The sequence below is a fragment of the Leucoraja erinacea genome, chromosome 4, assembly GCF_028641065.1.
Source record: "Leucoraja erinacea ecotype New England chromosome 4, Leri_hhj_1, whole genome shotgun sequence".
Taxonomy (NCBI): domain Eukaryota; kingdom Metazoa; phylum Chordata; class Chondrichthyes; order Rajiformes; family Rajidae; genus Leucoraja; species Leucoraja erinaceus.
Genome location: NC_073380.1, coordinates 81,844,780 through 81,870,435, shown reverse-complemented (window position 1 = coordinate 81,870,435; position 25,656 = coordinate 81,844,780). Strand labels below are relative to the sequence as shown.

Genomic DNA, 25,656 nt, shown 5'->3' with positions numbered 1-25,656 from the left:
CAAATGTTGTGCCTTCCACCACAGTGATGAATGCGGTGGTGGTTGTTTGTGTTACAGTTTTATTGTGGTTGTGTGTTCTTTATTATTGTACTGCTGCTGACAACCCAAATTTCCACTGACCCTGGTTGTGTGGCAATAAATTGTACCTTATATCTATCTTTGACCTATTTCTCTGCATTTTTGCACTAACTTAGTACTTCCTTTGTAGCATCGAAAGTTTGTTCATGAATCTTCTTTTTCCTTCCTTTGAAGTTTTTTTGGTGGATCAAGAATAAATCCCATCACCGGATATTTGTGTGTGTGATGCTGGCGGCGATGGCTTTGCAGGGAGCCTTCAACCTGAGGGAGCAGTGGAGCATCATTGGAGAGTTCAGCAACTTCCCCCAGGAGGAGTTATTGGAGTGGATTAAAGAAAACACCAGGACGGGTAAGTCACTCTTGCGACACTGAACAGAACTCCATTCCAGTAAATGCATGATATCAAACCAATAGGGTGATCAAACACCGGTTTTATAAATATCATTTGGTTGCTCCACACATGTGTTCCGAATGTGCCAAACCTCATGTACAACATGTGGAACCTGTTGTGGGAAAGCTCTCTCTCTGCCAGGTTTGTAGTTATTTTATGGGTGTTCTGATTTAAGATCGGGTGAAAGGGGGCACTGTGAGTTCAACTTGCCCCTATTTAGCAGCATTAAATTCAAAGCAAATATCTTATTTGCTGTATTAACCACTTCTCTACCTGTTATTGCCTGGCTCTGTGACATGCAATCCACGGACCTTCTACGTTATTACTGTGCAACCATACATTAAATTAACAGTACAAGTTCTGGACCATTGATCCGGAAACTCAAATTCAGAATGATCTTGTGTAGGAAGGAACTGTAGATGCTGGTTTAAACCGAAGATAGACAAAAAAAGCTGGAGTAACTCAATTCAAATAATTTGAAAATTGATTTTATAAAATTGATTAGATAGCAAAAGCTATCTAATTCTCCTTCACACTGGCTGACCTTACCAGTTTGGCTATATGTGACCTTAGATCAGCCAGTGTGGTTCTAACTGGCTCAGAACTAGCTTCTTAGTTGACCGGTTGTCAGTTATATGCAGTAAATACGGGTGTTGCTCACAATGCCTAAATCCTATCCAGAAATTAAAATAACCATGCATTTTTGCCTGGCCTGGTTTGTCTGTCCCAAATAATACCTCCCATTTGAATTCAACAGAATATCCCAATTGAATTCAATTTCCCACTGAGCTTTCCTTGCGTGCTTGGTCAGCACTGAACATTCTGTAATGATCAACTCTCCCCTTGCTCTCTCTTTATCTAATGGTGTAACTTCAGCAATTATTCAGCACCAGTGGAGTTTGTTAAATACAACAAATGCTGGAAGGAATCATCAGTGGCTCTGCCTCAGTCCAGTTTGTAAAACAATGGTCAGGGCCTGCCTGTTTTGTTTTTTCCCCTTGACTTCTGTTAATATCTAAGGATGCATTTCATCAGTTCTGATGATTTTTACGTATTTTGGTCTTCCATCTCTGTGTATCCTGTTCAGCAGGATAATGCTCCATTTTACTTCGGAGTCACGTGAGTGACTACGTGAAGACCCCGCCAGCACGCATGCTCTCCCGCAACAAGTTTAAAAACGTGACCTCCAGGTAAGTAAACTCTGAGGTCGTGTGTTTTTCGAACCCTTGTTCTGGTTTACTCACACAGGATCATGAACAGGGGAAAACAACCGAGGAAGGTCGTACCCCGTTCGACTGTGACGGAACAAGAGGGGGCGACCGGCGGCACCTGGATCGCACACGCTGCGGTCCACATTCACCGATAGCATTTCCGAGCCGAGCCCAGCGCCGCTAGCACAGCTCGAACAACAGCAGCAGGCTGGAGGTAAGGCAAAGCGGAAGTCGGACTGGCCGGTTTACTCAGACGAGTCCGGTGCGGAAGACACACAGCCCGAGAGCGGCAAAGGTGGCCATTTGAGCCGAATGAAAAGGCTCATGGAGCAAATGCTCCAGCGAGACTTGCTCCGGGAGATGGGGCAAGCTCGCCAAGGGAGCACAAGCACTCCCGCTCCAGTGCACTATCAAGCACTGGCCATCGCATCTCCCTCAGCAGAGGGGAGCGTTGGCGACCAGGACTGGGCTGGTCAAGAACAGGGGTCACTGGCTGAAGAAACCGGGAGGATGCTTGGGGTACAGGAAGAGCTGCTGGGAGTGGTGAACCGCTACGTGGCAACACCGCGAGCGGGACGGCCGTTACAGCCTAAACTGGCGGCCAGCATTGACTACCTGTCCTTTAAACCACTGCAAGAACAGGTAGTCAATGAGGCGTTGGACCTCTACACGCCTCCTGAAAATTGCATTTCGCTCAATGTGCCTGCCGTTAATAGTCAAATCTGGGTGTACATTGGGCAGGTTATCAGAACCCAAGAATTAAAATTGCAAAAGATATTGAAGCTCCTGACGTCGGCTATCACCTCGTATGCTCGTTCCGTGGACGGGGTTGACATGACAACAAACCAACAAGACACCCTGGCTCTACTGTGCAACACACAGTATGAGATTAACAACCTCCGGAAGGAGGCCATAAGACCTGCCCTCAACCCAAAATTCGCAGGACTGTGTAGAACGCCGACCTCAGAACCACAGATCCTGCTATTTGGCAAAGACTTGCCAAAGCAAGTCAAAGATTTGGACGAAGAATCCAAGGCATTTGGCCTCACGAGGGCAGGACCCGGAACGAGCAAAACCACGCAACCAAGACGGCAGTACCCCATCGCATCCACCAGTAGGCGTCTACTTCATGGTACTGGTGAAAGCTCGGGGCCCGCATACCATCCCCGGAAGTCTTTTTTAGGACAGGTCCCAGAGCGGGCCCCATGGAAAATGCGCCACCCCCCAACAGCACCACCCCGACAGACAAGGAACCAGAAACCGAAGAAATGAACACACCACCAATGACAATGGAGGTAGGTGGGTCTGGTTCCTACCAGTACATAAAAGGTGGGGGTATTGTGCTAACAGGGGGGAGACTACACCTGTTTATGGAAGCATGGAGGACTATCACACTTGATAGTTATATATTTAATAGTATTCAAGGATATAAAATTGAATTAATTCAAGAAAACATGCCACCAGTTCAGCATGCACCCCAAAGGGGTTTTACCCTCTCACTAAAAGAAAAATGTGAGGGACAAGCAGAACTGGTGAGGTTACATACAAAGGGAATCATAGAGAAATCTAAACATGAGAACCTTTGGAATTTGTATCAAATATATTTACTAAAACCAAAAAAGATGGTGGATGTCGCATCATCATTGACTTAACAACATTGAATACTTCCGTTAGGTATATACACTTTAAAATGGAAACATTTGTGACTGCCAAATAATTGATTTCCAAAGGATACTTTATGGCGAGCATCGACTTAAAAGATGCATACTATTCAGTACCCATTCATAAGGATCATTGTAGATACCTAACATTTAACTGGATGGGTCAACTATGGCAGTAACAAATCGTTGCCTAATGGGCTAACATCAGCCCCAAGACTGTTTACCAAGATATTAAAACCAGCCTTGGCAATATTAAGAAAACAAAAACATATTGTCCTGGCATAGCTTGATGATATTTTGATAATAGGCAAAACCATGGAATTCGCTAATTCAGCAGTATTAGCTACTGAACATTTATTTGAAACCTTGGGCTTTGTCATACATCCAGATAAATCTAAGTTGACGCCATCCACAACTATGGACTATCTGGGATTCATAATTAACTCAGTCCACATGTCTGTAATGTTGCCAAAATAAAAATCAGCAGAATTGGCACAAACCTGTAACAAATTAATGGTTAACAATCAACCAACCATTCGACAAGTGGCAAGAGTAATTGGGAAATTGGTAGCAGCATTTCCAGCTACCCAGTTTGGACCTTTGCATTATCAAAACTTACAAAGAGCAAAGGTGCAAGTGTTAAAACAATATGCAGGTCACTGACTGAACCATGAAATTGCCCATTGAAGCAATATCAGAGTTACAATGGTGGAAAGAGAACATTTGGCATAGTTTCAGTCCCGTCATTATCAATAACCCAACATTAACAATACAAACAGTTTGCAGTGCTCAAGGCTGGGGAGCAACTAATACCATATCCAGTACAGGTGGTAGATGGACTAATCTAGAATCATCACTACTACAGACACTGGGTATAAACTATTTGGAAATGTTGGGCGCAATCTATGGTTTAAAAGCATATTGTTCAAATATGCACCATTTGCATGTTCGTTTACAAATTGACAATACCCCAGTGGTGGCCTATATTAACCATATGGGCGGGATAAAATCGATATCATGTGATAATTTGATCAACACAATCTGGCAATTGTGTGTCGACAAACATATTTGGCTATCAGCAACTTATCTACCAGGTAAGCTAAATACAGTGGCAGACACCAGGTCACGCAAGTTCAATGATAACATCAAATGGATGTTAAACCCCAAAGTATTTGCTGAAATTTCAAAGCAATATGGAACACCAGATATCGATCTCTTTGCATCCCGACTGAATCACCAGGTACCGATGTATGTCACTTGGGAACCAGACCCTGAGGCAGCGACGATGGATGCATTTGCGCTGAACTGGGGGAACTATTTATTCTATGCTTTTCCCCCCTTCTGCCTCATCAGTCGGGTACTACGCAAAATACAGATGGACTCTGCTTCAGGCATTTTGGTAGTACCCGACTGGCCTACACAGCCATGGTCCTTGACAGGGTCGTTGAAACACCCATGACCATTCCCAGCGGACCAGATCTACTGATCTGTATCAGGCGAAAGTCACCCATGCCATGACGGAATGAACCTACTGGGTTGCAGATTCTAAAAGACCTTTGCTGGACCTGGGATTGTCAAACAGGACCATGGACACGATGACGGCATCTCACCGACTTTCCACCAAGAAACAATACGTCTCGAGAATAAGAAAATGGGAAACATACTGCTCGAAAACAGGGACAACCTACAGATCAGCCACCATAACAAATGTACTGGAGTTCCTGGCCAGCCTTCACCATGATGAAGGTCTGAGCTATAGCGCTATCACTTGTGCTAGAAGTGCACTGTCAGCCTACCTAAGACAGGCACCAGGACAACAGGCATAGGGTCTCATCCGCTGGTGGCCAAATTAATGAGAGGGATCTTCAATTCAAACACCCCTAGACCTAGGTACACCAAGATCTGGGATGTCAGCGTTGTCCTGACATACCTAAGGGGGTGGCCACCAGCCAGATCCCTCACTCTGGAACAGCTAACCCTGAAAACGGCCATGCTGATGGCTTTAGTCTCAGCACAAAGGGTCCAGTCCCTTTACCTACTCAGACTGGACAATATGGTCATAACATCAGACCAAATAACATTCACCATTCAGGAGCCGGTAAAACAGAGCAGACCAGGAACTTCAGGACTTATTATGGAATTCCGGGCGTACCCACCTGACCCTCGTTTATGTGTCATGACTCACCTTCTACTATACATCAACACTACCAAAATTGTCTGAGTCAGCCACAAAAAGCCACATGGTCGGGTGTCGAGTCAAACCATCTCTAGATGGCTCAAACAGGTACTGGGAGCTGCTGGAGTGGATACTGATATTTACACATCTCACTCCACCAGGGCAGCATCCACGTCGGCGGCTAAAAAATGGACGTGCCATTAGACCACATCCTGGCAACAGCGAGGTGGTCCATGGAAAGAACTTTTCAAACGTTCTACAACAAGCCATTAGCAAAACCTGTTTTATTTGCAGAGAGAATTTTAGACTCTGCAAATATATAATTTAAGCCCGGGGGAGCATTATTTTCTTTGTTATTGTTTTCAAATAAATACCATTATTGTTTTATAAACAGATTCATGTTTGATTACGATAACATACTTCCTCCCTTGGATGACTTCGACAGCGAGTGAAGTATGAACTGTTACACGGTTTGAAATCACAGAGCTTTAAAATCTTCACGTAGTCACTCACGTGACACCGAAGTAAAATAGTAAGATTAAACGAGAGTTTACCAGTTTGAAGTTTGATCTTTATTTTATGAGGAGTTACGATGAGGGATTACGTGCCCTCCGCTCCCACCCTCAATTATAGAGATCAACTGGTAACTTAGTTCTTATCTTTACTATGTTTATTTCAATTATTGTGTTGTTTCTGTGATTCCACACCGCTGCTTTGAAGTATGTCGCGTATGCGTGCTGGCGGGGTCTTCACGTAATCCCTCATCGTAACTCCTCATAAAATAAAGATCAAACTTCAAACTGGTAAGTTCTCGTTTTAATCTTACTATTTTATTGCAGTGTTTGCATTCGACCTACTTCCTTTTCTCCCTGATAATGATTTTACCCCAGACCTCTCCAGATGTTTATTAAAGGCTCTCCTCTTTTGTATATTTAACCTGCCCTGTATGTTTCCTAATAAATATCAGGGTTTGGCAGTTGCTCGGAAAGGTTTTTGATCTGAGCCTTACTTGTAAACCTTGTACTACTTGCAATTTACTAATGCTTTTTGCATGTTCTACATCATCATGTAAAACTGACCTTGCCCTATCTGAGAACTTTTATTTATTTTATTTTATTAACTTTTATTTGCATAATAATGCAGAGTCTAGCTGAATTATGATCATTGTCATGACAGTGCTGCTAACACATCTTGGCACCAGATAACTGATTGCATTATAATGTAGAGGCACAAGGAACTGCTGATGCTGGTTTACAGAGCAGCATAACATTCTGCTCTAATGTAATCAGCTCAATTATCCATATCTATTAACTATTAAAACTAATCTTGGATGTGTGTGTGTGTATAATCACATCTTCTTGAAAAAACAACGTGCTATTTTTACATATTCCGGTAGAGATTTATCCCGTGGTGTCCGAAATCGGCTCCTCTGAAAAATTCATGCTTTATTTCTCGGGTTATTAATGAAAATGCTCAAAAATCTGAAAAAACGTTGGGTAAAAACCGTCTGTCTTTTGACGTCACAATGGATCTGCGCGCTGTGTTCCACGCGCTGCGAGTGAAGAACGAGCTCTCGGGTCGGGTCCCTCTCCCCCCTCCTCTCCCCCCTCTTCCTCCTCTCACCCCTCTTCCTCCCTCCCCCCCCCTCCTCCTCCTCCCCCCCCCTCCTCCTCTCCCCCTCTTCCTTCTCTCCCCCCTTCTTCCTCCTCACCCCCTCCTCTTCCCCCTCCTCCTCTCCCCCCTCCCCCCCAGCCTCTCTCTTCTCCCCCCTCCCCCCTCCCCCCTCTTCTCACCTCGCCCCTCTCTCTCCCCCATCTCCCCCCCCTCTTACTTCCCCTCTCGCCCCCCTCCTCACCCCGCCCCTCCTCTCTCCCCCCCCCCCCCCCCCTCTCCCCTATCTCTCCTCCCTCTCTCTCCCCCCCCATTATGTTTTTAATACATCTGTGCACGATGATATTTCTATATACTGCGGGCAGCGTTCTCTATGACGCAGCTGAATGAAATCACTGATTTATCTGTCTGGTTAGGGTCCAAACTTAAGGAGCTGGTCAGTAGCCAAAGGCAAATTGCTTTAAACATAAGTTTTACTTCTATTTATTATTGCAGTTTCTGTGTACTCGATCTGGGAAAGGGAAGCCGTGCAAGCATAGTAACTGGAACAGGTCCCGGGCTTAGTGCTTTAATCAGGCTGAGTGGTTGTGTGGTCACAGAATAGGAGCAGGTCACTCAGCACCTATTTACCTTGGATATTAATGCAGGATACACATGGAAAAGAGCCAGAGGCAGAAACAGTGCAGTTCAGGTAGTTGATTTAACGTCTATTTGCCTCCAATTTATCAATGAATCAGGGTACTATTTGGGAGTGTGTGTGTATAGACCATCGAGGGTTCAAGTATAATTCATTGTATTTTAAAACTGAATTATCGACTGCTATAAACAGATATCTATTAATAAAATAATTCATTTGTAATTCAGATGCTGTGTTTGCTGGAGCCATGCCCACAATGGCAAGCATCAAATTATCAACAGGGCGTGCTATCGTAAACCACCCGCACTATGAAGATGCAGGTTTGAGGTGAGTGGCCTTTGTTGTTCTTTGTCTCTGTGATATCTACATCTGCTTCATTTCAATAGCCTTTTGAACATCTTTTGTTTTTGAATTGATTTGTTTAAATGTTTAGTTAGACAATAGACAATAGGTGCAGGGGGAGGCCATTCGGCACTTCGAGCCAGCACCGCCATTCAATGTGATCATGGCTGATCATCCACCAATCAGTACCCCATTCCTGCCTTCTCCCCATATCCCTTAACTCTGCTATCCCTTAGAGCTCTATCTAACTTTCTTTTGAAAGCATTCAGAGAACTAGCCTCCACCACCCTTTGAGGCAGAGAGTTCCACACACTCACAACTCTCTGTGTGAAAAAGTTTTTCCTCATCTCCTTTGTAAATGGCTTACCACTTATTCTTAAACTATGGCCCCTGGTTCTGGACTCCCCCAACATTAGGAACATGTTTCCTGCCTCTAGCATGTCCAACCCCATAATAATCTTATATGTTTCAATAAGATATCCTCTCATCCTTCTAAATTCTAGAGTATACAAGCCCAGCCGCTCCAATCTATCAACCGCCATCTTGGGAATTAACCTTGTGAACCTACACTGCACTCCCTCAATAGTAAGAATGCCCTTCCTCAAGTTTTGAGACCAAAACTGCACACAATACTCCAGGTGTTGTCTCACTAGGGCCCTCAACAACTGCAGAAGGACCTCTTTGCTCCTATACTCATCTCTTCTTGTTATGAAGGCCAACATGTCATTCGCTTTCTTCACTGCCTGCTGTACCTGCATGCTTACTTTCAGTAACTGATGAACAAGGACCCCCAGATACCACTGTACTTCCCCTTTTCCCAACTTGACACCATTTAGATAATAATCTGCCTTCCTGTTTTTGCCACCAAAGTAGATAACCTCACATTTATCCACATTAAACTGCATCTGCCACGCATCAGCCCACTCACCCAACCCGACTCATCCAAGTCACCCTGCATCCTCATAGCATCCTCCTCACAGTTCACACTGGCACCCAGCTTTGTGTCATCTGCAACTTTGCTAATGTTAATGCTAATCTCTTCATCCAAATTGTTAATATATATTGTAAATAGCTGCGGTCCCAGCACTGAGCCTTGCCGTACCCCACTAGTCACTGCCTGCCATTTTGAAAGGGACCTGTTAATTCCTACCCTTTGTTTCCTGTCTGCCAACCAATATTCTATCCATATCAGCACTCTACCCCCAATACCATGTGCTCTAATTATGCGCACTAATCTCCAATGTAGGACCTTATCAAATGCTTTCTGAAAGTCCAGGTACACTACATCCACTGGCTCTCCCTTGTCCATTATCCTGGTTACATCCTCAAACAATTCCAGGAGATTAGTCAAGCATGATTTCCCCTTCATAAATCCATGCTGACTCAGACCGATCCTGTTACCGCTATCCAAATGAGCCGCTACTTCATCTTTTATTATTGACTCCAGCATCTTCCCCGCCACCGATGTCAGGCTAACTGGTCTATAATTCCCTGTTTTCTCTCTGCCGCCCTTCTTAAAAAGTGGGATAACATTAGCTACCCTCCAATCCACAGGAACTGATCCTAAGTCTATAGAACATTGGAAAATGATCACCAATGCATCCACGGTTTCTAGAGCCACTTCCTTAAGTACCCTGGGATGCAGACCATCAGGCCCTGGGGATTTATCAGCCTTCAGTCCCATCAGTCTACCCAACACCATTTCCTGCCTAATGTGAATCTCCTTCAGTTCCTCCGCCACTCCAGATCCTCTACATCAGCTAGTACATCAGGAAGATTGTTTGTGTCCTCCTTAGTGAAGACGGATACAAAGTACCTGTTCAACTCATCTGCCATTTCCTTGTTCCCCATAATAAATTCACCCTTTTCAATCTTCAGAGGCTTTTACTATCCTCCTTTATATTCTTGGCTTGCTTACCTTCGTACCTCATCTTTTCTCCCCGTTTTGTCTTTTTAGTTATCTTCTGTTGCTCTTTAAAATTTACCCAATCCTCTAGGTTTCTGCTCATCTTTGCTATGTTATAGCAATTGGGTTCAAGTCAAAAGAACATCAGGATTGGTTTGACAATAATGACAAATAACTCCAACAATTCATTGATGAAAAGAGCAAAGCTGCTGTTCAGAAGAGCACCCGAAACCTGAAAAACCAATGGTGGAGGGAAAACGCTGAGGAAATCCAACAACTAGCAGACACCAATGACACTCGAGGCATTTTCAATGCCACCAAAGCCATTTTTGTTCCATTCACTCACAGTCAAGCCCCTCTCAAAAGCAAAGATGGGTCAACCATCCTGAAGTGATCCTGAGTCTATAGAACATTGGAAAATGATCACCAATGCGTCCACGGTTTCTAGAGCCACATAAAGTCACATGACATAAATTCTAGATGGAGGGAGCATTTTGAAGATTTTCTAAATCAAACCGCCTCATTTGACAGGAATGTGATCAACAACATTCCAAAGCAGCCTGTTAACAACTCCCTAAGCAGATTACCATCGCTTGAAGAAGTCAAGGACAAGGCAGCTGGACTGGATGGAATACCAGCCGAGATATTCAAAATTGGAGGTAACCTGCACCATTACCAACTGCATCAACTTCTCATCAAGATCTGGATAAATGAAGACATACCAAGAGACTTTAGAGACTCAGCAAACACCATCTACAAAAGGAAAGGCGAACGATCTGACTGCGGAAACTATCGTTGAATTTCCCTATTAGCAACAGCAGGCAAAGCCTTTGCCCGCATCATGAACAATCGACTCAAGCCTTTAGCCGAGAAGATCCTTCCAGAGACACAAGCCAGTTTTAGACCATCACGTGGAACCGCCGACATGATCTTCACAATGTGTCAGCTACAAGAAAAATGTTGTGAACAACTTCAACTTTTGTACGTGGCATTCATCGACCTCGCTAAGGCCTTCGACTTGGTATCAAGGGAACTCTTATGGGATGTCCTATCCACCTTCGGATGTCCTGAACAGTACATTCGAATTTGAGACTGCTCCACGATGACATGCTTGCCACAGTCATGGCCAGCAACAGTAACTGTGAGCCGTTTCAAGTCAGATCAGGAGTGAAACAGGGATACGTGATTGCCCCAACACTGTTCACCATCTTCATTGCGACAGCCACCCACATCATCCAGGACGACCTACCCCCAGGAATCTAAATCGTCTACAGAACAGGTGGCAGACTTTTCAATCTTGCCAGTCTCAAGTCCAAAACTAAGACATCTATGAGCTCCCTCATCGAGTTCCAATACGCAGACGACAACTGTGTTGCAGCTCTCTCAGAAAATCATCTGCAACAGACCCTGATACTGACTGCCTTCAACAGTGCATACACGAAACTTGGACTTAACATCAACTCCAAGAAGACTCGGGTTATCTACCAATCGCCACCAACTGAGACAAATCGGAAAGAACCGTCAATTCAACTTGGTGAAACAACCCTGGAAAATGTGGATCACTTTCCGTACCTTGGAAGTCACCTCTCCTCCAATGTTGACCTTGATGACGAGATCCAACATAGTCTTAAGTGTGCTGGAACAGCTTTTTGACGTCTTTGAACAAGAATCTTTCAAAATCATGACATCGGAACAGACACCAAAATGTTAGTGTACAAGGCAATGGTGATTCCAACGCTCCTGTATGCATCAGAAACATGGACAACATACTGCCGCCATCTGAAAACACTTGAAAAATTCCATCAATGATGTCTTCGAAGCAGCTTAAATATCAGTTGGGAAGACAGAGGAACGTGCTGAATGAAGCGAAGACATCTAGCATCAAAGCCTTTGTCGTCAAGAACCAACTAAGATGGGACGGTCATGTTGTTCGGATGGAAGACGAGCGTCTACCAAAGCAAATCTTCTACTCCCAGCTTAAAGAAGGCAAACGGAAAAGAGACGGACAAAGACGGACAGCTATTTACAATATATATTAATGATCTGGATGAGGGAATTGAAGGCAATATCTCCATGTTTGCGGATGACACTAAGCTGGGGGGAAGTGTTAGCTGTGAGGAGGATGCTAGGAGACTGCAGGGTGACTTGGATAGGCTGGGTGAGTGGGCAAATGTTTGGCAGATGCAGTATAATGTGGATAAATGTGAGGTTATCCATTTTGGTGGCAAAAACAGGACAACAGACTATTATCTAAGTGGTGGCCGATTGGGAAAGGGGGAGATGCAGCGAGACCTGGGTGTCATGGTACACCAATCATTGAAGGTAGGCATGCAGGTGCAGCAGGCAGTAAAGAAAGCGAATGGTATGTTAGCTTTCATTGCAAAAGGATTTGAGTATAGGAGCAGAGAGGTTCTACTGCAGTTGTACAGGGTCTTGGTGAGACCACACCTGGAGTATTGCGTACAGTTTTGGTCTCCAAATCTGAGGAAGGACATTATTGCCATAGAGGGAGTGCAGAGACGGTTCACCAGACTGATTCCTGGGATGTCAGGACTGTCTTATGAAGAAAGACTGGATAGACTTGGTTTATACTCTCTAGAATTTAGAAGATTGAGAGGGGATCTTATAGAAACTTACAAAATTCTTAAGGGGTTGGACAGGCTAGATGCAGGAAGATTGTTCCCGATGTTAGGGAAGTCCAGGACAAGGGGTCACAGCTTAAGGATAAAGGGGAAATCCTTTAAAACCGAGATGAGAAGAACTTTTTTTTTTTCACGCAGAGAGTGGTGAATCTCTGGAACTCTCTGCCACAGAGGGTAGTTGAGGCCAGTTCATTGGCTATATTTAAGAGGGAGTTAGATGTGGCCCTTGTGGCTAAGGGGATCAGGGGGTATGGAGAGAAGGCAGGTACGGGATACTGAGTTGGATGATCAGCCATGATCATATTGAATGGCGGTGCAGGCTCGAAGGGCCGAATGGCCTACTCCTGCACCTAATTTCTATGTTTCTATGTTTCTAAAAGAAGAGATTCAAAGACGCCTTAAAAGCCAGCATGAAGAAATGTGCAATCGACATCGACAATTGGGAAACCAATGCCAAGGACAAGACACTCTGGCAAACCATCATCCAAGAAGGAACAGCGACCTTTGAAGCCAAGAGATGTGTAGATTTGGAAGAAAAGAGAAGAAAACGGAAAGAGAGGCAGCAACAACCAAAGCCTGATCTGCCATCTGGAATTACCTGTCCTGAATGTCGAAGAACTTTCAAAGCCAGGATTGGACTCGTAAGCCACCTGAGAGTCCATAAAAACAACGGAACGTAGACCATCATCCTCGACCTCGAGGGATAGCCACGATCACGATGTTATATTTCTTCTCTTTTATTTTTATACTCTCCCTGACGTCCCTTGTCAGCCACGGTCGCCCCTTTCCCCCCTTGGAATCTTTCTTCCCCTTTGGAATGAACTGATCCTGCACCTTCTGTATTATTCCCAGAAATACCTGCCATTGTTGTTCCACTGTCATCCCTGCTAGGGCATCTTACCAGTCAACTTTGGTCAACTCCTCCCTCGTGGCTCCATAGTTCCCTTTGCTCAACTGTAATACTGACACCTCCGATTATTTTAAATATTAGACATTTCTGTTACTGGGGACCATGGAGATGGATAAGCATTTTAGAAAGTATTTTGTGCATTTTGTTAAGAAAATATATTTCTAGTTGTAGGTTGATCTAGTTTTATTAGGTTATGTTTTATTTCTGCTTTCTGAACCCTCCCTTCCTTTGTTAACTTTCTATTTTCCTGATTCATTCGGTCCTGCCCTGTCAAAATGTGTCATTCCATCTATCAAGTCACTGATTTATGGACACCAGAGGTTGAGGAGAGACTTGATAGAAGTATATAAAATTGTGAGAGGCACAGATAAGTTAGACAGAACCCTTTTCCCAGGGTGGAAATGTCCAAAACTGGTATGCATAGCTATAGGTTGAGAGGCAGAAAGTTTAAAGAAAATGTGTGGGGCAAGTTTTTATGGCACGGACGGGGAGAGTGATGGGGACCTGGAACGCATTGCCATGGGTGTGGCGGAGGCAGATACAATAGTGGCATTTAAGAAGCTTTTAGATCGGCACATGGAGTAGAGGAATATAGATCGGTTTAACATGGCGTTATGTTCGGCACAAACATTGTGGTGTACTGTTCCTGTGCTGAACTGTTCTGTGCGCTCCTCACTGCATTAATAATCCACCATTGATGGTTCAGTCATGGATAAAAGCCATTCATGTTTGACAGTCCCGGTCTACAAATATGCGTGCTTCTTTCCTTCTGTTGGCAGGGCCACACCCTCTTGACAAGATGACTGCTTTCTAAAACCTCCAGCTAGATTTCACTCTCACCCAGAACCTTAAATTCGAGTTCTAAGGTGGTGGCACATTGCATAGTGGGATTACCTGCTGGTACCACCCCACTTCTCCTTATCTGACAGCATTGATTACTATCCATCCTGCTCCTCTATTAATATTGATCACTTATATTAGCCGCTAAACTCTGAGAGTTCTGAGCTTTTTTTTCCCCTGTTCTGAATCTACGTCCCTTCAACCGGCCAACCTGAACCACATGCTCATTACCGAAGCATTTCCTTTCTAAAACAAATCTCTGCTTATTCTCAAACAGGGCAAGAACAAAACTGGTGTACGCGATGTACAGTCGGAAGTCGGCAGAGGAGGTGAAGAAGGCTGGGCTCCTTAGCCTGGGAGTAGACTACTTTATTTTTGAAGAGTCCTGGTGTTTGAGGAAAACGAGGTGTGTGAATTTTTTTAAAGCTTTAATTGATCTGCGTTACATTCATTTTGCTTCATGCAGGGACATTTCTCCTCTGCTTCCGCCTCTGCATAACCAAGGGATACTCCTAGTTTATTGCAGTCTTTCATGTTTTCCTTATCTCACAGTTAATGAATAATTTCCCTTCTGAAATGCCAATGACGTTTTTATTTAAGAATCCTGTAGATAAGCCATGATATTGCAGCATCCTTCATCTGCCTAAGGCAGGTGGGCACTGCTGGACAGTATCAAGCTTGTATACTGCAGGTGCACTTATTCAGGCACGTCTCGTCACACACTTGGCTGAAACTTGCAGATGGAAGGCTTTGTGGAGACGAGTCACTTGCTGTAAGTTCCCAGCCTCTTGATTGTCTAGCAGCTGCCAGATAGGTGAGATTGTCCACTTAGGCTACTGGTCAGTGGTGGCTGCAACTCTGAGCTGCTGCTGCTGGTTCTGGATTTAACGGTGTTGAATGTCCAGCGGTAATGGTTATACTGAAATCATATCCCTTGGTCTATTTCTGCCATTTTTGTTCTGCTAACTTGATTTCCATGCTAATTTTGCAATTGGGTTTTCCTCAAAATAATTACTGTGAACAATGTAAATTCTTGCCAACTCCTTCTTCGTTAGCCCCATGGTTCTTTGTCAGGAATTAAATTTGTCTCATGTCTCTACCCTTCAGCATCAGACTGAGTCCCTCATGCACCAGGCATCATCATTAGTACCAATGGATAATACCCATCTGCCTCCAGCACAGCTCAGACCTCTGCACATGGATGTCAATTTAAAACAGGAGCCACAATATTGTGTGTTGATGGGTAGCAGTTACTGGGACAAGACTTTTCTTCTACCATGCTGAAATGTTTCTGTTATCCACAGAGAGGGCTGCAGTATGCCAGAAATTTGGGATGTGGAAGATGCAGAGAATGCAATGAAAACACCTTTGTGCTCAGTGATTTCCAAATCACCGGCTCCACACTTCACTCCTGTGTTTCACAATGATGTTTACAAAATCTTAAAGATGAAGAAAAGTCTCAGCTGGACATAAAAGTCAGTGGATGGACAGGTGTGGTTAAACATTTCTGTGCTGATAAGGTCGCCCAAATTTCTTGTATATGGCAACTGGAGGTGTGAATGAAGCTGAAATCAAATGTAGAAATATGATCTTTGTAATTGTTCCTTTATAAGCAGTATTTTCATGTCTTTATGGAGTTAATGCATATGTGATTATTTTCAATAAAGATTTTGTGAGTAAACATTGAGTTTCTCGATTTTTTGAAAGTTACAAATGTTCCCAGTCTGTGTCCGTTTACTTCCCATCCTTTGACAGAGATGACCTGGTCTCTGCCGTATTGTCCCATCCTCTGTTGTCCCGGTCCACGTTGTTCCCATTCCATCCTTAGATGGAGATGAGTAAGTATCCATCTTATTCTCTGAATAAGACATAGTTGAAGTCCAAGCTCCATCCATCCCATCCTCTTTTTTTGACAGTAATGCAGTCCTCAGTTGCTCAGCATTTCCATTCCAAAATACAGTAACTTCCAGAACTAGATTGCACACGGGAGGAGGGAAGGAAGTAGTTGAGAGGATGGCAGTGCAAAGGAATTTAAAAAACATTAGCTGTAATCCTGGCGTGTGCGTGCATCATCTTTGGTTTCATACTGGCAAACACCTTGGCTGAATGGAGTCAAAGAGGTTGATTTAATTTGTGTTCGAGGCAGAGTAGCTGGAATACCCGCAGATGCAGAGCAGGGAGCGATCCTGGTCCTGGAAGAACAGCCACACTGTACGGGTGGTAACATGGAGTGCATTATTGATCCCTGGTCGTATCTCCACCTGTGACAGGCTCATTGCAAGAGAACAGTTTAAATGGTCCATGGTCGTGTTCCTGTACTGTCTGCCTTGGCTTAGGACAGAAACATGTCTTGCAGACAAGGGAGAGGTGATGCTTGAGATAATGTCCTTCACTCTTTTCAAATAGCAAATTCGTCAGCATACTCACACAATCAGATGCAATGGATGTTTAAGTTATACAAATGCATAGAATAGCAAAATAAATGATTTTGTTTGACTGGTTTGAGTCTTTATATTAATTTAAAATTTAGTTTGTTTATATAATCAGCATATTTTTCTCATATTCTGTCCAATGGGACTCCACCCATTAGCTCATTCCAGAATATACCACATGCTCCTCCGTTCCCTTCTTGTGCATGGTGGAGATGCAGCGGGTTCAGGCACCCGAGGTCTGGTGTTCACATCGAGGAGCCTCGGTGGTCACCGGGGGCACAAAGCTGGCTCTATGCACCGTCCCCTGTGGAGCACCAAGTTGGCAGGGCAGTGACAGCCCGCCACACATGGCTTGTTGCATGGGCCGATTTCATTCCAGTTCTCACAGGTCTTGGGGCAGCCCGGGCCACACGTGTTGTACACCGCACTGTGTTTACACTGCGTAGCTGGAAGGAGGAGGAGCAAAGATTAGAAACTGCAGTGTTGGTGATGTTACAGATATTCCACTAGTTTCTGCTCCCTGGGTCTGGTACTCAGGGAATGGTTGGTATACTGACCCAAAGGATAACAGGTCACAGGTTCCCCCTGCACTCTCGCTTGAGGGCGTCAGCAGGCCCACTATAGCAGACGGGGGAAGAGGACCTGGGCAAGTACGCAGCAGCAGCCAAGCTATAAATGCAGCCCAGGGCTCCAGTGCAGCTGAGACTTGCAGCAGCACAGAGAGGAAAGAGGTGCAAGAGGTGCAAGAGCAGCTATGGAAGTGGTGAGTATTTTTGTTTTACTTTATTTTTGCCTATTCTAATTGGTCAAGAGTTTAAAATCAAGATACATCAGTCTCCAAAAGCAGTAAAAATGAACTAATTCAACTAATAAGTACAACTAATTAATTGTAACTGGATTGGAGCTGCAACATGTGGGAACTAGTGGATTCCGTTGTGGTAAGTAGTGGGTATTTCTGCAGCATGACTGCTGCTGAAGGACCCAACTCAGCGTCAATGAGATAAAGTCTGAGCTATGACCATGGCGAAACATGAGAGAGGGGGAGAATGATCTGGATACAATATTCCAGGAGACAGTCCCACCCCTTAGACTAACTACCTCTAAACTGGCAAATGTTTGGACAGAATGGCGTGACTGTAGATGGAGCAATGAGAGGGAACCAGCGGATGGTTCCACAGGACCCTCAATCGTTATCCCTAACCAACAGATATGGGGTTCTTTGCTCCCCAAGTAGATAACAGTAGGGACTGCAGGGAGGATGTATGTAAAGCTGTTTGTAGCACCATGATAGAGGAGGGCCATTCGTGGGGGGAAGATACATGTAGTTGTGGGGACTGTAGAGTTAGGGGAACAGATACTGTCTTCTTTAGCAAAGTAAGCGTCCCAAGATCTACAAACGTGGCTTTGGCAAGATCAGGCATCAGTGCATTGCACTCACTGACAGTTCCTTGATCGAAAAGCAGCTTGGAAGGGTTGGCATCATTTGTATTGAAGATCTGAGTCATGAGGTCTACACAGTGGGGAAGAACATTTAGATGGCCAACAATTTCTTGTGGCCCTTTAAATTGTCTTCACCACGTGGTGGCATGAACAAAAAGACAACACACTTTGTTGAGGGTGGTGATGCTGGTAACAGAGAAGACCAAATCAACAGGATACTTAGGTGTATGAACTAAGGTATGCCACATGCCAAATTTCTGCCATGTCTGTTAAATTAAAAAAAATATTTGCAGTGAAAAAAGACTCTTGGTTGCCTGGGTTAGGACATCACTTCTAGGCTGGAGAAGAACTTGGGGAGAGAAAGTGGGAAGATCCAATGGTAATGGTGTACTTGGGCACAACAGCGTATCTCTAAATTAAACTAAAAGATAGTGAGGAAGAACTGGCAATCATAATATGACAGGCAGAGGATGTGGGGAATACAGATTTGGTTTTGTGTAACAAAGGTGGATGACTAAAGCCCCTGTCCCACTTAGGAAACCTGAACGGAAATCTCTGGAGACTTTGCGCCCCACCCAAGGTTTCCGTGCGGTCCCCGGAGGTTTTTGTCAGTCTCCCTACCTGCTTCCACTACCTGCAACCTCCGGCAACCACCTGCAACCTCCGGCAACCACCTGCAACGTCCGGGAACCGCACGGAAACCTTGGGAGGGGCGCAAAGTCTCCAGAGGTTTCCGTTCAGGTTTCCTAAGTGGGACAGGGGCATAAGGGTAGCCCAGCAACAAAATATTGATAGATGGAGGAATAGAGGGGTCTGGAGAAATGGCACAGAAGAGGCCAGCGTAGATTAGCTATAATTATATTAAGAGGTGGGGCAGGCTTGAGGGGCCACACGGACTTTTCCTGCTCCCACATTCTTGGTCATGGTTCAGACTGGTTAGTCCCTTGCTGAAGGGTTTGACAGTGGGAAGCAGGCTGACGATGGAAACGGCGTGTGTGCCCGTTGTGGATATGCCCACAGTAAATGTGTGGACACTGCCGCAGGCTGTGGCTGAGGAACGGGGGGCATTGATCCCTGGTTGGCCACCTGGGCTGCCCTCCAATACACTCATTGTGTGGCCAGGTCTAAACCCACATCTAGAAGACATCAATGAGTGAAAAACGTTTGCTTTGTACTCTGAACGTTTGTTTCCAGAATTGGTTGTCCAAGTGATTTTGGCCCAAACCCACCACAGGTGGTGCCGGCCAACCCTGGGTGAATTCCTCATGATGGTGCCACACGTGAAAGAACAATCTGGATTTCCCGTCAGTCGTCCAAACAAACCCCTATCCTAGTGCAATGAGTAACAGTGGCACACAATGACTTATACAATGTCCACACACTCTCGACAGGCTGGGATACGCAAGATGCAGATCGGCTGAGTGCAGGCCATGAACTCACCCAGGCAGCTCAGCTCCGGCTTCCAATGGACACGCACTCCCTCCCTCTGACATGCCCGTGTGTAGGCGATCAGCGACTCACAGTAACAGTTCTTGTGTATGGGGCACTCACACATATCCGTGACGCAGGATCTGTGGCAAAGGAACACAGGAGGTAAGGACAGAGGAGGTAAGAACTACTCAAGAAGAGATTATCAACATTTCTCTGCCATTCGCTACAAATCTTTCGACTACATTTTGACGTGCCCTACACAGGCCTGCTCCCCTTTTTTTTAAATTAAAAAATGTATTCAATTATTAAAAATAATATTTACAGTACAATAAAACAAACCAGAACCCACCACCATAATACACAACAAACCAATATACTAACTAAACTACTATTACAGCTGTATTACAATCCTTGTCCAGGATGCATTCCACCCCCTACGGTGCCCAGTGGTCCCGGAAATCCCCCAGGGTGCTCGTGGACAGCGCGCAGCCCCTCTCTAACACCACCCTGGGCACGGCCGTAACCCCAAAAAAGGGGCAAACAGCCGGCTCGGGCATAGCCCTATTCCGCCTGCCGCTGTGACTCACGATGGCCAGCTTGGCCAGGCCCAGGAGCAACCTAACCAAGACATCTTCGGCCCTGCACTCTCCCCTACGCACAGGGTGTCCACTGATGAGGATGGTGAGTGAGAAATGCATCCAGAAGGCAAGGAGCAGCCCCTTTATATAGTGAAACAGGGGATGCAGCAGTCTGCTCCCCTCACTACTGAAGTTTAACACAGGCACCTTCTGTGGATGAGAAATCCCAGGATACTGGGGGAGTTGATGGGACTCCACATGAGGTTACTCCTGTCAACAGAACTAGGGCATCCCAACAACCTGTACCACCAGTCACAGGAAGACCCCCTGGGACCGACCTGTACCACCGCAGCTACAGGTGGAAGACCTCAGTGGAGACACCTGTATTCCACCAGCCACAGGTTAACGTCAGTACACACCGGTGGTACTCCCATAGCCACTGGCAGACCCCAGGGATACACCTGTAGTGGAGACTCACCTGTAGAACAGGACGTAGTCGACCTTGGAATGGCAATTCCTGAACGGCCAGGACTTGAGTCTCTGGCACTCACGGTGAGCGCGGAACTTGACCTTCACGGTGCCGGTACAGGTGTGTGGCCAGAGTCTTCGCTGCGCCTGCTTACACACCTTGTCTCTGTCCACACGCCACGACTCAGCAAAGGCATCAACGTCAAACTTGAAGTTGCCGTCACCCCCAATTAGGTCGTCACGCTTGTGTGCGTTGTAGTTTCCGCACAGGCCGCAGAGTTTGCCCTTCAGAGCAGGAGCTGCCATGACCTCGACAAAACTGTCCCCGTCCCAGGATATGTCGATACCTGGCGACACAAGAACGTGTTACTCTCTGCATTCCCTCGCCCAGCCACCAGGGCTGGATCCGCAACCACCGTGCCACACCGAGGAGCCTTATGTTGTACCAAAACAACCCAAGCAATAGCCGTCTTTAGCCACCTGTACAACCTGGTGCCCCACTGCAGCCTGATTTCTGTTCACTCTCTGTCGCTGGGTAATATGGTACAGGGCTGTGAAATATCTTGTATGATGGGCCAGACCTGAATATGATGACCATATATCTCTCGCTGGTGGGTTCGGCTTTGGCCAAGGACAGGACAGATCCAGCCCTTCTGCCTCACCTCCTGGTGTCAGGAATGCTCCAGGTGGGTCACTGTTATGTGTAACCTACATTTTAATCTGGAGCATATATTTAGTCATAGAGAAGGTAGAAAAACAGGACCTTTGACCAACTAAGACCACATCATTCGCCAATTCCAGCAAGTGCTCCACAGCCGTCTACCTCGGTGACTCATGTGATGGTCTAGATCCTCCTTAAATGCTTCTTTCAAAAGTGCACTGCCTTACACAACCTGCAGCTGCCCAAGAGCTGTGGGACCGGTACTTCCTGTGCGTATGTCTTTGACAAGGAGGTAGTTGAAGCCGCCACAACTTGATTGACTGTGATGAAAAGAGGGACTGCCCAGCTATGGGGGAGGGGATACACGGCTGTGGGGTGGAGGGGAACTGCCCAGTTGTAAGGTGGGAGAAGAGACTGCCTAGCTGTAGATGGTGAGTGACCCTTTGTGGGTTGGTGGAGGAGTAGACCTTTTTAGGGACTGCCCTGCCCTGCCCTCACCTGCGGCGGTGGTCACCCTCAGCAGGTATCCGTCCAGCGTGATGGAGAAGTGTGGGTCCTGGTGCGGAAGTGCGATTTTCAGCCCGTCCCTCCGCACGGTCAGGTGCTGCCCGAGACTGATGGTGCCAGTACTCAGCACCAGCTCAATGGACTTGGTCCAGGAGTAGGCCTGGGTCCTGCGGGCATCGTTCTGCACCAGTACCTGGAAGCTGGCCGTGCGAGAGCAGTCCTTCGCCAGCACGTACTGGCACGTCCCCTGGAAGTTAAAGGCCCTGCCGTCGAAAGTATTGTAATGTGGGTCTCCGAACACCGTACAAACCCCCGGCTCTGTAGTACAAAAACATAGGGTCAGTGTAAAAACACAGGGTCAGCAAAAACACAGGGTCAAAAACACAGGGTCAGTGTAAAAACACAGGGTCAGTGTAAAAACACAGGGTCGGTGTAAAAACACAGGGTCGGTGCAAAAACACAGGGTCGGTGCAAAAACACAGGGTCGGTGCAAAAACACAGGGTCAGTGCAAAAACACAGGGTTAGTGTAAAAACACAGGGTCGGTGTAAAAACACAGGATCGGTGTAAAAACACAGGGTCAGTGTAAAAACACAGGGTCGGTGCAAAAACACAGGGTCGGTGCAAAAACACAGGGTCGGTGCAAAAACACAGTGCAAAATACGAGGTGTGCACACAAACACAAGCTCGGCCTTAAACTCAGGGAGCGCACAAAAACACAAGGTCAGGACATCTGCTGCAAGATCAGAAATGTGCCCAGGGACCGATTGTATAGGCCGTGACAGAGCGACTCCAACAGTGAGCCTTGAAATAAAAGATAAGATACAAAAAATGCAAAGGATTCAGCAAGATTAGTGTGAGTATCTGAGAAAAGAGCACTGGTGATGGCGTTGAGGGTGTGACTGGTCGAATAGCTCACACAGAACCAGTGGATGAGGTGTGGCTGGATCTTCAGAACCCTTATGATAAAGAACATAAGAAGGATATGTAAACTTAAAGCATTTGAGTCTGGGGTAATGCATAGGAAAGGGTTTAAAGACAGGAGATGGTAATCAAAATCTTTCTGAGCAGCGGGCGATGATGGCTCTCTGCAGGGTTCAATGCTGGGGCTCCTGCTCTTCAGAGCACGGCTCAGTGATTTGCTAGATTAGATTAGAGATAAGGACAGCTGTTGGAGCCAAAGGGGATTACTGTGATAGGGCAGGGTCTAGGGGCTGGCTGGGTACATAGATAGGGAGGGGCTAGGGCCTGGAAGGGTTTATAGAGATAGGGATGGGTATAGGGCTATAGAAATAGGGAAGAGTATAGATGGGGGTTAAAGAGAGGAGGTGGTGTAGCTGGAGAGTATTATAGAGATAGAGACGGGTACTGGGGCTGGTGGAGATGGGTGTCACAGGCAGGGCAGGATGAAGAGGAGTTAAGGAGTTAAGGGTGAGTGAGGTACAGTATGTAAATGTATTTAATGGGGGGGATTGTACTCACTTTCAGGACAAATGGCGCAGCATCCATTCCTGTTGACGGCTTTCCCCTGCCGGATTGAACACACTGTCAGTACATTGATGACCATTGAGTCATTTGTCTCTCTGTAGGGCCTCAAGAAAACATTCACTGCCTCATGTAACTGAGGCTGTGAAATGGAAATATGGGACGTGGAAGATCATTCAGAACGAGGCCGTGTGACTTCAGCAGGAGAGGGGACCTGGGGCTTACACCTGAAACGCTGACTGCTCTGTTCCCATCATTGGACACATCAGAGTAAAGTGTGAGACACTGGACAGTGTGGGACACAGCACTGGATACACAGCACTAGGTGCACAGCATGCTGGATATACAGCACTGGATATACAGCACTGGACACAAAGAACAATAGTGTAGGGCACACAGCACCCTGGACACAGTACAGACACATTACAGGACAGGCATCACTGGGCCCAGTGCGGGACACGCAACATTGGTCACGGCGAGGGGCACACAGCATTAGGCACCTTGTGGGACATGTGGCAGTGGGTACAATGCAGGACTCAGGCACTGGGCTGACCCAGTGCACGCACTCACCATGGGGCAGCTCTTGACTGGGGGACACTCCTTCCTCCGACATTCCATCACTCCCTTCTTACAGACACAGAGTGAGCAGTTGGCAGCCGACCACATCTCTCCATCCTGAAGATTCAACAAAGGTAGCCTTCGATTACCACATCTCCGTGGGACCATGCATCACAGCCCTCGCATGTTGGCCCCTGGGTACTGTAAAACCCCACCCTATCTCTGTCACCCATGGGTGGAGCAGGAGATGTCACTTGCTGCACCCCGGCTGGGCAGCACCCCGGCTGGTGAACCCTGTGCTCCACTGTTGGTTCCACACCACAGCTTCTCGTTTCCCTTGAGCTGTTTCTCCCCGTCCCCCTGCGAGGTGAGGCTGAGATCCTGGCGGTGACCTGGAGCGGGACCCTGGCAGCCTGTGGGCCATCAGCATCAGACCCCGTACCTTTCCAGCAGGCAGTCGGTGAGGAATCGTAACTCGGGGGTCAATGGGAGCTGTGGGACTGGGAGAACCAAAGGGAACACTAGACACGTAGTCCAGTGGGAATGCCAGGAGAGGGAGTCTAGTGGGAGATCCAGGACAGAGAATTCCAGGGGGAAACGGGCAGAGAATTCCAGTGGAATAGCCAGACAGCAAGTCCAGTGAGAACACTGGGAGAGGGAGTCCAACGGAACGCTGGGAGAGAGAGAGAGATAGAGTCGATTAGGAACACTGGGAGACCAAGTCCAGTGGAAATGTTGGGGAGAGAGGGCGTCCAATGGGAACGCTGGGGGAGAGAGTCCAATGGGAATGCCGGGAGAAGGATACCAGTGGGAATGCCGGGAGAGGTAGTCCAACAAGAACAGGTCTGAGTCGGAGTGTCCCAGTCATGGAGAACACTGTTTGATAGTGCCGGTGAATGACCAACCCACGGTGGACTGTGGAACAGTCCGCTGCAAGGACATTCCTTCAATTGGGCGTGGAGCTCACCGGTGTCCAAGATTGCACTCACCCTGTAGATCCTGTTCCCAACTCGACAAACTTTGAACTCCTCAGGGGAAATGTAAGACAGGCATTCCTCACAGCACTGCTTCCTGCCCCAGCATGTCCCTGGGGCCGAGCATCGCTTTCTGCAAATGACACTGGAGTCCTGTGAAGACAAACATGCCAACAACATTATACAACCTAATGCCCACTCACATGCAAACTTGTGCCCATTCATACAGCCTGCCGCACACTCACACAACAACCAGCCATCCATTGACAGAACATCCTCCTGCACACTCACACCACAATCTGCCACCCACACACAACCCGCGCCCACTGCTCAAGCTCTGCCTTGAATGCACAGTGACTGGGAACAATCTCTGCTCCAATATAACATGATTAAGAACTATCATTGCCTTCCTCTGTTATTGATCCCTTTGTTGATGAAGCGCAGCCCCTGTACAGGCCAGGGGTCTGGCTTGGCTTACCTTGCACACACAGGAGGTGCAGTTGTCGTACTCTATCGAGGTGCCGTGGTCGTAGACCTCGCTGTGAAACAAACAGCTTCCGGCTCTCAGGTCAAATACCCGCCGCTGACCTGCACCAAAAGCAAAATCAGACAGTGCATTGCAAGAGGAACAGAATTGAGCCCAGCCCCCACATCAAGAGAACTTGACCGACATCAAGAGCAACCATATCCAGGTAGTGCCACAGGGCCAAACTGCACA

At 46.5% G+C, this 25,656-nt stretch overlaps 2 protein-coding genes across 5 annotated transcripts in view; one reads left to right on the top strand and one right to left on the bottom strand.

Moving 5' to 3' along the window:
* The window catches only part of dpy19l1l (dpy-19-like 1, like (H. sapiens)), a 113,939-nt gene extending 97,853 nt beyond the window's left edge, over positions 1-16,086 (top strand). For all 3 annotated transcript variants that reach the window (XM_055634662.1, XM_055634663.1, XM_055634661.1), the window contains 4 exons: positions 253-427; positions 7,993-8,092; positions 14,683-14,811; positions 15,710-16,086. In XM_055634662.1, coding sequence (XP_055490637.1) covers positions 253-427; positions 7,993-8,092; positions 14,683-14,811; positions 15,710-15,878 — 573 coding nt within the window. In that variant the 3' untranslated portion in view covers positions 15,879-16,086. The remainder of the gene's footprint in view (positions 1-252; positions 428-7,992; positions 8,093-14,682; positions 14,812-15,709) is intronic.
* bmper (BMP binding endothelial regulator) overlaps positions 14,817-25,656 on the bottom strand; it is a 40,725-nt gene continuing 29,885 nt past the window's right edge. For both annotated transcript variants that reach the window (XM_055634664.1, XM_055634665.1), the window contains exons 8-15: positions 25,417-25,526; positions 24,954-25,091; positions 23,977-24,081; positions 23,404-23,449; positions 21,914-22,240; positions 20,765-21,101; positions 19,718-19,848; positions 14,817-17,283 (exon numbers count right to left, since the gene is read on the bottom strand). In XM_055634664.1, the coding sequence (XP_055490639.1) occupies positions 17,105-17,283; positions 19,718-19,848; positions 20,765-21,101; positions 21,914-22,240; positions 23,404-23,449; positions 23,977-24,081; positions 24,954-25,091; positions 25,417-25,526 (1,373 nt within the window). In that variant the 3' untranslated portion in view covers positions 14,817-17,104. The remainder of the gene's footprint in view (positions 17,284-19,717; positions 19,849-20,764; positions 21,102-21,913; positions 22,241-23,403; positions 23,450-23,976; positions 24,082-24,953; positions 25,092-25,416; positions 25,527-25,656) is intronic.